At 46.3% G+C, this 12,189-nt stretch overlaps 1 protein-coding gene across 7 annotated transcripts in view; it reads right to left on the bottom strand.

Annotated features, from left to right (window-relative positions):
- Positions 1 to 2,019: 2,019 nt before the first annotated feature.
- Positions 2,020 to 12,189, bottom strand: part of PDE4DIP (phosphodiesterase 4D interacting protein) — a 1,776,665-nt gene continuing 1,766,495 nt past the window's right edge. For all 7 annotated transcript variants that reach the window (XM_069737152.1, XM_069737153.1, XM_069737154.1 and 4 more), the window contains one exon: positions 2,020 to 2,210. In XM_069737152.1, coding sequence (XP_069593253.1) covers positions 2,184 to 2,210 — 27 coding nt within the window. In that variant the 3' untranslated portion in view covers positions 2,020 to 2,183. The remainder of the gene's footprint in view (positions 2,211 to 12,189) is intronic.

Here is a 12,189-nt window from a genome sequence, read left to right as displayed (position 1 = left end):
TGTCAAACTCACTGAGACACCTATGCGTTGCCCCGTCGTGTTGCGGTCGAGTTAGCCAACTCCAGGGTGCCTCCAGTTTAGGAGCTTCCTATGTGGGCTGCATGAATTGGTAGTCAAGGCTGGTTCTGTAGTGCCAGTAGGCCAAGCTCCCCCTGTAGGACTGTTGGGGTTCGGTAACTGCGGCTGCCTCGCGGCCTAGCTGTTCTCTCCTCTCCTTTGGACTTTCTGGTCCACATCCTGGTTCCAGCACCGTCAGCTGGTTCTCGGCAGTGTCTTTTGCTCTTGTACCTTCTGCTCCCCATCCTGGTTCCAGTACCGTCAGCTGGTTCCGGGCAGAGCCTTTGGCTTAGGTGCCTCCTTCTTGGTATCCAAGTTCCACCAACGTCAGGTGGTCCTTGGTAGTGCTTTTTAGCACGGGTACCTCCTGCTTAGTAACCGGGTTCCAGTAACGTCAGCTGGTCCTCGGTAGTTCCATTGGCTCTTGGACCTTCGGCTACCCATCCGGGTTCCAGCACCGTCAGCTGGTTCTCGGCAGTGTCTTTTGCTCTTGTACCTTCTGCTCCCCATCCTGGTTCCAGTAACGTCAGCTGGTTCCGGGCAGAGCCTTTGGCTTAGGTGCCTCCTTCTGGGTATCCGAGTTCCGCCAACGTCAGGCGGTCCTTGGTAGTGCTTTTTAGCACGGGTACCTCCTGCTTAGTAACCGGGTTCCAGTAACGTCAGCTGGTCCTCGGTAGTTCCATAGGCTCTTGAACCTTCGGGTAGCCATCCGAGTTCCAGTTCCATCAGCTGGTTCTTGGCATTTTCTCAGTCTTCTTGTACCTTCTGCTACATTTCCAAGTTGAAGACCCTAAAGTCGACGACCCGGAAGACCACCCCGATGACGACGACGGCGGAGACGACGACGGCGGAGACGACGACCCTGGAGACGACGACATGGAAGACCGAGAAGCAGAAGAACAAGAGGCTGCAGAACAAAGATTAGAAGAACATTAAGCATAACACTTAATATCAGAGCAAAAGATATTATCTAAATTATATGCAGAAGAAGACTAAGCAGTGTATGGGGGTGAGTCCGTTCCTCCTCGTGGTGCCCCTGGATAAAGCCTGATGCTGCAGGCCAAACTGAACGCGGACAAATGTAACTTTTGTGACTGGCAGAACGGAAGGTGTAATCTTCAAACTTTTATAGATAACTACGGGAATGCCTGTCACAAATGAGAATATGATGAAGAAGTAGAATAGGAAGAATAATAATAGTTGAATAAAATGAATATGTAGAATAGGAAGAATAATAATAGTTGAATAAAATGAATATGAAGAATGTAATGAAAAAAAAATAGGTAGAAGATGAAGAAGAAGATGAATAAGGTGAAGAAAGTTGATGTCAAAGATGCTGATGATGATGAAGATGAAAGTGTGGGAAAAGTAAAAAAAAAAAAAAGGGGAAGGGCGTGGAATAGTGAAACATCAATATTTGACAAAATAAAAAAAAATTACATAGTCAATATCTTTGTCACTACTAACGTCTTTAAAAAAAAAAAAAAAAAAAAGGCTATTCTATTTGATTGGGCTAAACCTCTATGACTTTAATGTCTCCGCCACCTCCCCAAATACATCCTGCATTATTCTTTGTTGTTTTCCTTCATGTAGAATGAACCTACAAGGAAAGAAAGGGTTTATTTTAATTCCGATATTTTGGTCCCATTGACTTGCATTGGGATCGGGTATCGGTATCGGCGATATCCGATATTTTTTGAATATCGGCCGATCCAATCCGATACCGATACTTTCCGATATCGGAAGGTATCGCTCAACACTACTAATAGTGTATACATTACAAATATTAGACCCTTTACCTGATTTTATACTAGATCCAGAAAACCTCTGTAAGTGTTGTGTGAAAAACTTGAAAAAAGTGTATTGACTTATAATACTAAAACTAAATGAAACAATAATAACAGTAATAATACAAATTTAAAATAAGTAACACATACAAATCATAAACAGATTTGACAACAATTTCATTTAATTTTTTTTATTGTTTACAATTCTTAAATTCAGATTATGACAGAAAAATATTATTAGGAAGTTTTATTAACTATTTACCAGTTTAAGAAATAATAATCATCCAAATATTTGCTCATGATTAGGCTTCTTTTGTTTCAGGTCAGCTGGTGAGATAGTTATAATCCATTGTGGCTGCGTTTCACCTAGATTTGAAAATATAAATTAATGCATTTCTTAGCAGTCATATATTGGAAATATGTTTTTTTCCTGGAAATACAAATAAATAGAAATAAATGAATTATAATGTATTTATATTTATTTTTACCTTCCATTATTGATTAGAATCCTTGTTCACATTTGAACTGTTTCCACATGGCTCATGCAGATGTCAGTGTAAATCAGTAATCTGAGTAAACTAATGTATGATCTGGTCATGGCTCTCCCAACTGAGGCATGAGCCCTTCATGTATTTATATGATGCTGTCACGCTCTGATTGGGAGACAGGATGCCAGTACATGCATGGCGGTTAGGGATCAGAATGAGATCCACAGATGTCTGCATAAGCCCTTGATGTATTTATATGATGCTGTCACTCTCTGGTTGGGAGACAGGCGGCCAGTCCGTGCATAGCAGTTTGGGGTCAGAACGAGATCCAGGGATGACTGCATGAGTTTCCAGTTTCTAATTGGTTAAATTCTTAAATTGTTTGGCAATCCTTCGACACTTTGTAATTCCAATCTTTTTTCCTACATCCCTTAAAGCCGCACTAGAAATGGGAAATTTATCCACCCTGGCAGCTGATAAGGACCGGTAGAAATTTTGGTCTGATGGTAATAATGGGACACTACAGAAGTAGTCGCACACTCTGCCCCCTTTGTATTTTTTCTCCTGTAGGGTGCAATAGGTCAGGTAGTGAACTGACTGACTAACATACAGTATTTTCTTTTATTTCACTAGTCTTTAATGAATTACAGATTTAATATTCACTACAGATAAGTGAGATTTACCAGGTGTTTCTGGCTCCTTGCAAATACTTCTGTCTGCATTTGCAGCTCAGCTTGTCACAGCTGCAGTGTTTCTAGAATTAAAGGGTTATTCTGAACTTTACAAACCACTATTGTTGGATAGTGCTTATAAATACAAGCAATTTTGTTTTTTACTGTTTATTAAAAATTTCATCCATTCATGAGATACAGTATTAACATTTTATTTTGTTTACAGCTTATTACCTTGAAGACCATCCAATGCAGCCAGACAGCAGACATACAGTGCTTACAAGCTCTTTTCTATTAAAGGGACTCTGTCACCTGAATTTGGAGGGAAAAATTTCAGCCATAGAGGCGGAGTTTTCGGGTGTTTGATTCACCCTTTCCAATCGTGCCTTGTGCAGGCGTGTACTATGGAGGACAGAGAATGAACTTCAATCCAATATTGCAGCCAGCACGCAGCCAGCGGGTAAGGAAAGGGTGAATCAAACACCCGAAAACCCCGCCTCCATGGCTGAAAATTGTTCCCTCCAAATTCAGGTGACAGAGTCCCTTTAAGCTTGTAAGCACTCTTTAAGCTGGCCAGGATCGTTGGAGCAAGCTGTTAGTGACTAATCTAGGCCAGCTTCAGAGATGTGCTAACTAGTTAACGGGAATCAGGTTTTTTTTAGATAATCTGAGGACAACATCAGGAAGCTGCTAAAATACTGGAATCAGTGATGTGTCTCTTATCAGGCTGTGTGCTGTTTGCTTACAATGTAAATTTTATCACTAGGACATTATCGTTGCTGCAATTAGCTGCCTTGTACCAGCTTGTCAGACCACGCCCCATCCTGTCATTAGTAGCTCACTATTAATAAGCAATGTAGATAAAGAGCTGTAGTGTGGGCAAGGTTAGATTTCTGAGCTCTGCTTCATGTTACATCTAAAACTCTGATTGTCACAACTGCTTCACCCAGTAAGTACCGTATATACTCGAGTATAAGCTGAGATTTTCAGCCCATTTTTTTAGGCTGAATGTGCCCCTCTCGGCTTATACTTGAGTCATTGTCCCAGGGGGTCGGCTGGGGGGGGGAGCAGCAGCTATCGAATCATACTCACCTGCTCCCGGTGCGTCTCTGCACGTCCCTGCTTCCCCAGCTCTCACAGCTCTTCCTGTGTTCTGCGGTCACGTGGTGCCCCTCATTAAAGTAATGAATATGGATGCGACTCCACTCCCATAGGGGTGGAGTGCATATTCATTACTTTAATGAGCGGTACCAGTGACCGCTGAACACAGGAACAAGCTGCCGGCGTCAGAGACCATCGCATCGGAGAAGCAGGGACCGCGCCTGGAGGGTGAGTATAACAGGGGAGGATGAGCATTGCTATATTCACCTGTCCCCGTTCTACTGGCACACGCCGCTGTGTCTTCCCCGTCATCTAGCTGTGACGTTCAGGTCAGAGGGTGCGATGACGTGTTTAGTGTGTGCGCCGCCCTCTTCCTGAACAGTTACTGCAGAGAAACGGAAGACAGAGCAGCGCGCGGCAGTGGGATGGGGACAGGTGAATATCGCAAGTGCCGATGTCCCCACCTGCTCAGGACAAGAGGTGAGTATGTCATTTTTTTTTTCAATCGCAGCAGCAGCATGTGGGGCAAATGTTTCTATGGAGCATCTTATGGGGCCATAATCAACCGTTGTGCAGCATTATATGGGGCAAATGTTTCTATGGAGCATCTTATGGGGCCATAACCAACCTTTATGCAGCGTTATATGGGCACATTTTCTATGGAGCATCTTATAGGGCCATAACCAACCTTTATGCAGGATTATATGGGGCATATTTTTGTATGAAGCATCTTATGGGACCATCATAAACTTTATGAAGCATTATATGGGGCATATTTTATTATTGAGCATCTTATGGGGCCCGTCAAGAACTTTATGAAGCATTATATGGGGCATATTTTGTATGGAGCATCTTATGGGGCCCATCATGAACTTTATGAAGCACACGATAACTGCACTTAATACTTGACTATTGCACTTAAACACACGGACTGATGACCGGATCATGCAGCTTTATATGAAAATCCCTATTTATAATTGCCAGACCTGAAATAACAAGCACTTTTCACCTATTGTGTCCCCCATTTCCTTGTAGATTGTAAGCTTGCGAGCAGGGACCTCAATCCTAATGTAACTGTTTAAATTGTCTCAAGTTGTATTGTATTTATTGTCTGTATATGTCCCCACTTAATTGTAAAGTGCTGCGGAATATGTTGGCGCTATATACCGTATATACTCGAGTATGAGCCGAGATTCTCAGCCCATTTTTTTGGGCTGAAAGTGCCTCTCTCAGCTTATACTCGAGTCATTGTCCCAGGGGTCGGCGGGGGTGGCAGCTGTCAAATCATACTTACCTGCTCCCGGCGCGTCTCTGCACGTTCCTGCTTCTCCGGTGCCCGCAGCTTCTTCCTGTGTTCAGCGGTCACGTGGTACCACTCATTAAAGTAATAAATATGGACACATGTTCATTACTTTAATGAGCGGTACGATGTGACCGCTGAACACAGGAAGAAGCTGCGGGCGCCGAAGATCACCTGTCAATGAGAAGCTGCCAGGGACCGCGTCGGGAGCAGGTGAGTATAATGGAGACTGGAGGGTGAGTATTGCGCAATATTCATCTGTCCGCGTTCCACCACTGTTGTCTTCTGCGTCCTCTGCCTGTGACGTTCAGGTAAGCGGGCGCGATAACGCAATCATGCGATTAGTGTGCACTCTGCCCTCTGCCTCAACAGTCACTGCGGAGGACGCGGAAGACACAGCGACGCCCAGCGGTGGAACGCAGACAGGTGAATATTGCAAGTGCCGGGAACCTGCTCAGGACAAGAAGTGAGTATGTGATTTTTTTTATCGCAGCAGCCGGCTATGGGGCAAATATTTCTATGGAGCATCTTATGGAGCCATAATCAACCTATGCAGCATTGTAGGGGGCACATTATCTATGGAGCATCTTATGGGGCCATAATCAACCTATGCAGCATTGTATTGGGCATATTTTCTATGAAGCATCTAATGGGGCCCATCATAAACTTTATGGAGCATTTTATGTGGCATATTTTATTATGGAGCATCTTATGGGGCCATCATGAACTGTATGGAGCATTATATGAAGCTCCTGATTCAATATGGATATTCAAAAACACGTAACCTACTGATGTCTCAATTAATTTTATTTTTATTGGTATCTATTTTTATTTTTGAAATTTACCAGTAGCTGCTGCATTTCCCACCCTAGGCTTATACTCGAGTCATTAAGATTTCCCAGTTTTTTGTGGCAAAATTAGGGGTCTCGGCTTACACTCGAGTCGGCTTATACTCTAGTATATACGGTAGTTTCCCCCAGTCCCTGCTTATAGAGCTTCAGTATAAGGGGTTGTTTCCACTAGCGAGATACACGTCCGAAAGCGAAGCGCTGGTGCCGGCACTTCTGAGCGTAGCGTGCGGCCGCATAGGAATACATGGAGCCGCACGCTCCGCTCTGAAGTGCCGGCACCAGAGCTTCGTTTCCACATGCGAGACTCGGACGTATATCTCGCTAGTGGAAACAACCCCTAAGGCTGTTATGTGGAACTGTATCAAATGCCTTTGCATTTATACGGTATATACGGTAAATAAAAATTATTATTATTATTATTATATGGGGCTCCTGACTCAATATGGATATTCAAAAACACTTAACATACTGATGTCTCAATTAATGTTATTTTTATTTTTATCTACAGTAATTTTATTTTTGAAATTTACCAGTAGCTGCTGCATTTTCCACCCTAGGCTTATACTCAAGTCATTAAGTTTTCCCAGTTTTTCGTGGCAAAATTTGGGGTCCTGGCTTATACTCGGGTTGGCTCATACTCGAGTATAGATGGTAAGTGATACAGCATTGGAATAAGGGTCTCTTTTCCTACATTATGCTGCTCCCTGGTGAGGTAGCAAAAATCTGGTGACAAATTCAATTTAAAAAGCAGCAGTGATCGGTCTCCTAGTCAATGAGCCATAACCAAATGAAAAGTTAATACCTCAAGAGTGGTTCAAAACTTGAATATATATATATATATATATATATATATATATATATTGTAGGGATTTCACTCACTCAGCTGCGACGGCTGACACTCAGGAGACGTGTTCCTTTAAAGTTCACTGGGTTTATTGCTTCATAAACCATGTGGCAAACAACAGAAAACAAATAGCCTTTGGTTCAGGTAAAGAAAAACAAGTGTCCAGTTCATCCGGCTCAGTCCTGAAGCCGTAACACACTCAGGAGGGTTTCACCTCCACACATACCTACCTGTGTTAAGCATTAGGCTTTCTTTTATATGTCTAACCACACCCAGAACCCATCACATGACCAGACATGTGGTTGTGACATCACCACAGGTCCTGAAACACATATAGGTAGCCATGGTTACATCACAGCAACAAGCCATCTATAAGACACATATCTCCCATCGATTAGACATCCTTTAGCCACGCTACATACCTCCCCCCTCTGCCTAAAGCCGTGGGGCTTGGCACTTTCTCCCACTAGACAAGGGATTCTTGACAGGGCATCAGCATTACCGTGCAGATTTCCGGCCCTATGTTCCACATGGAAACAGAAGTCCTGCAGGGCTAACAACCAACGGGTGACCCTAGCATTTCTACCCTTCGTTTCCCTCATCCACCTAAGTGGGGCATGGTCGGATATCAGTCTAAATTTACGTCCCAGCAAATAGTACTGTAATGTGTCGACTGCCCATTTTATGGCCAAGCACTCCTTTTCAACGACTGAGTAGTTCTTTTCAGACGAGGACAGCTTCCTACTCAGATAGAGAAAAGGATGCTCCTCTCCATGTAGTTCTTGGGAAAGGACTGCTCCCACCCCAACATCTGAGGCATCTGTCTGAAGAATAAATTCTTTCTTGAAGTTTGGGGCCATCAGAACGGGTTGCTTACATAAAGCCTCTTTCATTTCTTGGAAGGCTGAATCTGTTTCTTCGGACCACTTAACCATTACTGATTTTGTCCCTTTTAGCAGGTCAGTCAGAGGCGCCGCCATTGTGGCGAAGTTTGGGATGAACCTCCTGTAATATCCCACGATTCCCAGGAAGGCTTTAACTTGCTTCTTGGAAACTGGTTTTGGCCATGTTTGAATTGCCTCCACTTTACTGATTTGGGGTTTTATTTCTCCATGACCCACTATGTATCCAAGGTACTTAGCTTCTTCTTTACCCAATGCACACTTCTTCGGGTTTATTGTAAATCCGGCCTCTCTTATAGCATCAAACACCGCTTGGACTTTCTCCAGATGACTCTCCCAGTCCGGGCTAAAGATGACGATATCATCTAGGTACGCAGCAGCGTATGCCTTGTGGGGTGCAAGGACTCTATCCATAGCCCTTTGGAAGGTGGCCGGAGCTCCCTGTAGGCCAAATGGCATCCGGACATACTGGAAGCATCCATATGGTGTAGAAAACGCCGTCTTCTCCTTGGCTTCCTGTGCCATGGGGATCTGCCAATACCCCTTCGTCAAATCCAAGGTGGTTATGTACCTGGCGGGCCCAAGCCTTTCGATGAGCTCATCAACTCGGGGCATGGGATATGCGTCGAACTTGGAGACCTCATTCAACTTCCTATAGTCGTTGCAAAATCTCCACTCCCCATCAGGTTTTGGGACCAGGACAATTGGGCTCGACCAACCGCTCTTGGATTCCTCAATGACTCCAAGCTTCAACATACGCTCCACTTCCTTGGAGACTATTTCTCGACGGGCCTCAGGAATTCTATAGGGCTTCACGTTCACGCGCACATGGGGCTCTGTCAGGACCTCATGCTCTATGACCTTCGTGTACCCAGGCAACTCGGAAAACAGGTCCCTGTTTTTCTGGAGTAACTCCCGGCATTGCTGTTTCTGGGACTCCGATAGCGTCTCCGCTATAGTAACCGCTCCAACCTCATCTTCTGGGTTGCTTAACAACGATGGAGTTACTGTCGGCTCTCTATCTTGCCACGGCTTGATAAGGTTGACATGGTATACTTGGAATGGTTTCCGTCTTCCTGGTTGGTGAATTTTATAGTTTACTTCACCAAGTTTCTCGACAACCTCATATGGCCCTTGCCATTTGGCCAAGAACTTGCTTTCCACTGTCGGAACTAACACAAGAACTCGGTCTCCCGGATTGAATTGCCTCACTCTTGCAGACCGGTTGTAGACCCTGGCCTGAGCTTCTTGTGCTTGGAGAAGGTGTTCTTTCACGATAGGCATCACCTTTGCAATCCTCTGCTGCATCAGGGCCACATGCTCAATGACGCTTCTGTGGGGCGTGACTTCGGCTTCCCAGGTTTCCTTGGCTATATCCAGGAGTCCTCGTGGATGTCGGCCATACAGAAGCTCAAACGGTGAGAAACCTGTGGAGGCCTGTGGAACTTCACGAATGGAAAACATCAAATAGGGTAAGAGACAATCCCAGTCTCTACCGTCTTTCTCTATAGCTTTTCTCAGCATGCTCTTCAGTGTCTTGTTAAATCTCTCAACAAGGCCATCTGACTGGGGATGGTACACCGAGGTCCTCAACTGGGAGATTTTCAGGGCTTTGCATAGTTCCCTCATCACCTTGCTCATGAAAGGTGTCCCCTGGTCAGTCAGGATCTCCTTCGGCAGACCTGTCCGGGAAAAGACATGGACCAACTCGCGAGCTATACTCTTTGAAGAAGAATTTCTCGAGGGAATTGCCTCAGGATAGCGTGTGGCGTAGTCCAGGATGACTAATATATACTGATGGCCCCGGGCTGATTTAACTAAGGGACCGACCAAGTCCATGGCAATTCTCTCGAATGGCACCTCAATAATGGGCAGTGGCACAAGGGGGTTCCGGAAATGAGGAGTGGGAGCAGTTAGCTGACATGTAGGGCAGGACCTGCAATAGTTCACTATTTCCCGGTGGCACCCAGGCCAATAGAACCTCTGCACAACCCGTTCCTGCGTTTTTTCCACCCCTAGGTGTCCACCCAAGATGTGTGAATGGGCCATGTCCAACACCTTCCGTCTATATGGACCCGGCACTACCAACTGCTCTACCAACTCCTCCCTTATTTTCGTGACCCGGTACAACAACTCCCTGCTCATTAGAAAATGGGGAAATCTTGTGTCTGCCCCCGGCTCCTGTACCACCCCGTCAATAACTGTGACATTATTAAAGGCTTCCCTCAGAGTGGGGTCCCTATGTTGGGAAGTCCCAAAATTTTCACCGGATACCTCTAACTCCAGAATGTCAGATGCAGGGGACACTTCCTCCTCATCTCCAGCCAGGACACAAAAAGGAAATCTGTCTGACTCTGGGTGTGGCACCACCCTTCCCGGGTTCACTGGTTCCCTACTCTTGCTAGGGAGCTCAGAACCTTTCCCCCACAAATCCCAAAACAAACAGAAATCACGGCCAATAATTATAGGGTGCAACAAGTCCTGAACGACGCCGACTATGTGGGACTCCGTGCCACATGTCGTTTCAATGTTCACACTGGCCACAGGGTAGTCCTTTGCATCACCATTTATGCACCGCACTCCGACCTTCTTTCCCGGGAGCAGGTGGAGAGGAAAAGTGGCCCTCACCAGGGTCACTAGGCTCCCCGAGTCTAACAGTGCCGTTACTGCTTGACCGTTCACCTTCACGGGACATGCTTGAGGTCCCTCATTGGGCGGAGAGTTCACACTGCAAGCTGGATACGCATAGTATGAACAACGGCGTCCCATGCTGCAGTCCATCTGCTCAGTGGTTTGGGAACAATGGGCAGCTATATGTCCTGGCTTGTGGCACCTCCAACAAATAATATCACCCGTGGGGACCTTGGGCACCACCTCCCCCGCCCTTTGTGACCTTGGACGCACCACCCCTTTTTGGGACTCAGCTGCCTTCTGGGATCCCCAGTACGGCATGGGCTGCCTCCCGAAGGAGCCTTCCAACCCTTGGTACCTCTCAACCAGTCCGATCAGCTCGTCGGCATTCTGGGGATCACCCTGGGCAACCCAAGACTGTATAGGCCTCGGGAGGGAATGGACAAACCGATCCATCATCACCCGTTCTACCATCTGTGCAGGCGCAGAGGACTCTGGCTGCAGCCATTTCTGGACCAGGTGCAACAGATCAAACATTTGGGAACGAGGTGGTTTGTCCCGGTGATAGCCCCAGGAGTGAACTCGCTGTGCCCTGACAGTCAGTGTCACCCCCAAATGTGCGAGAATCTCGGCTTTCAATTTGTGATACTCTTTGGCATCCTGCAAGGTCAAATCATAGTACGCCTTCTGGGGTTCTCCCGTCAGGTATGGCGCAAGTACCTCTGCCCACTGCTCTGGCGGAAGTTTTTCCCTCTCAGCGACCCTCTCAAACACCGTCAGGAAGGCCTCAACATCATCCCCGGGAGTCATTTTCTGCAATGCGCGTCTTACCGTTTTCCGGACGTGGGTGTCATCAGCCAAACCTGGGGTTGGGGCGCTCGCCTTGCCCTGGATGGCGGTTGCCAGAAGCTGCATCTGCTGCTGATGCTCCTGCTGGCTCTGCTGCATCTGCTGCCGTTGCTCCTGCTGGCTCTGCTGCATCTGCTGCTGGCTCTGTTGTAACTGCTGCCGTTGCTCCTGCTGGCTTTGTTGCATCTGCTGCCGTTGCTCCTGCTGGCTTTGTTGCATCTGCTGCCGTTGCTCCTGCTGGCTCTGTTGTATCTGCTGCATCAACAGCCTGTTGGTCTCTTGCTGCCTTTTCTCCTGCTGTGACTGCATCTGGACCAATTGTTTCAGCAGGTCCTCCATTTTCTCCGGCAATGCTTGCTGGCTTGCAACAGCCTTGACCCAGGACATTCAAAATAAACTCACGTCTCCGCTGGGAACACTGCCCGCATTCTCCACCAATTGTAGGGATTTCACTCACTCAGCTGCGACGGCTGACACTCAGGAGACGTGTTCCTTTAAAGTTCACTGGGTTTATTGCTTCATAAACCATGTGGCAAACAACAGAAAACAAATAGCCTTTGGTTCAGGTAAAGAAAAACAAGTGTCCAGTTCATCCGGCTCAGTCCTGAAGCCGTAACACACTCAGGAGGGTTTCACCTCCACACATACCTACCTGTGTTAAGCATTAGGCTTTCTTTTATATGTCTAACCACACCCAGAACCCATCAC

The sequence above is a fragment of the Ranitomeya imitator genome, chromosome 8 (assembly GCF_032444005.1).
Source record: "Ranitomeya imitator isolate aRanImi1 chromosome 8, aRanImi1.pri, whole genome shotgun sequence".
NCBI lineage: Eukaryota > Metazoa > Chordata > Amphibia > Anura > Dendrobatidae > Ranitomeya > Ranitomeya imitator.
This window is presented reverse-complemented; position numbering and strand designations above follow the sequence as displayed.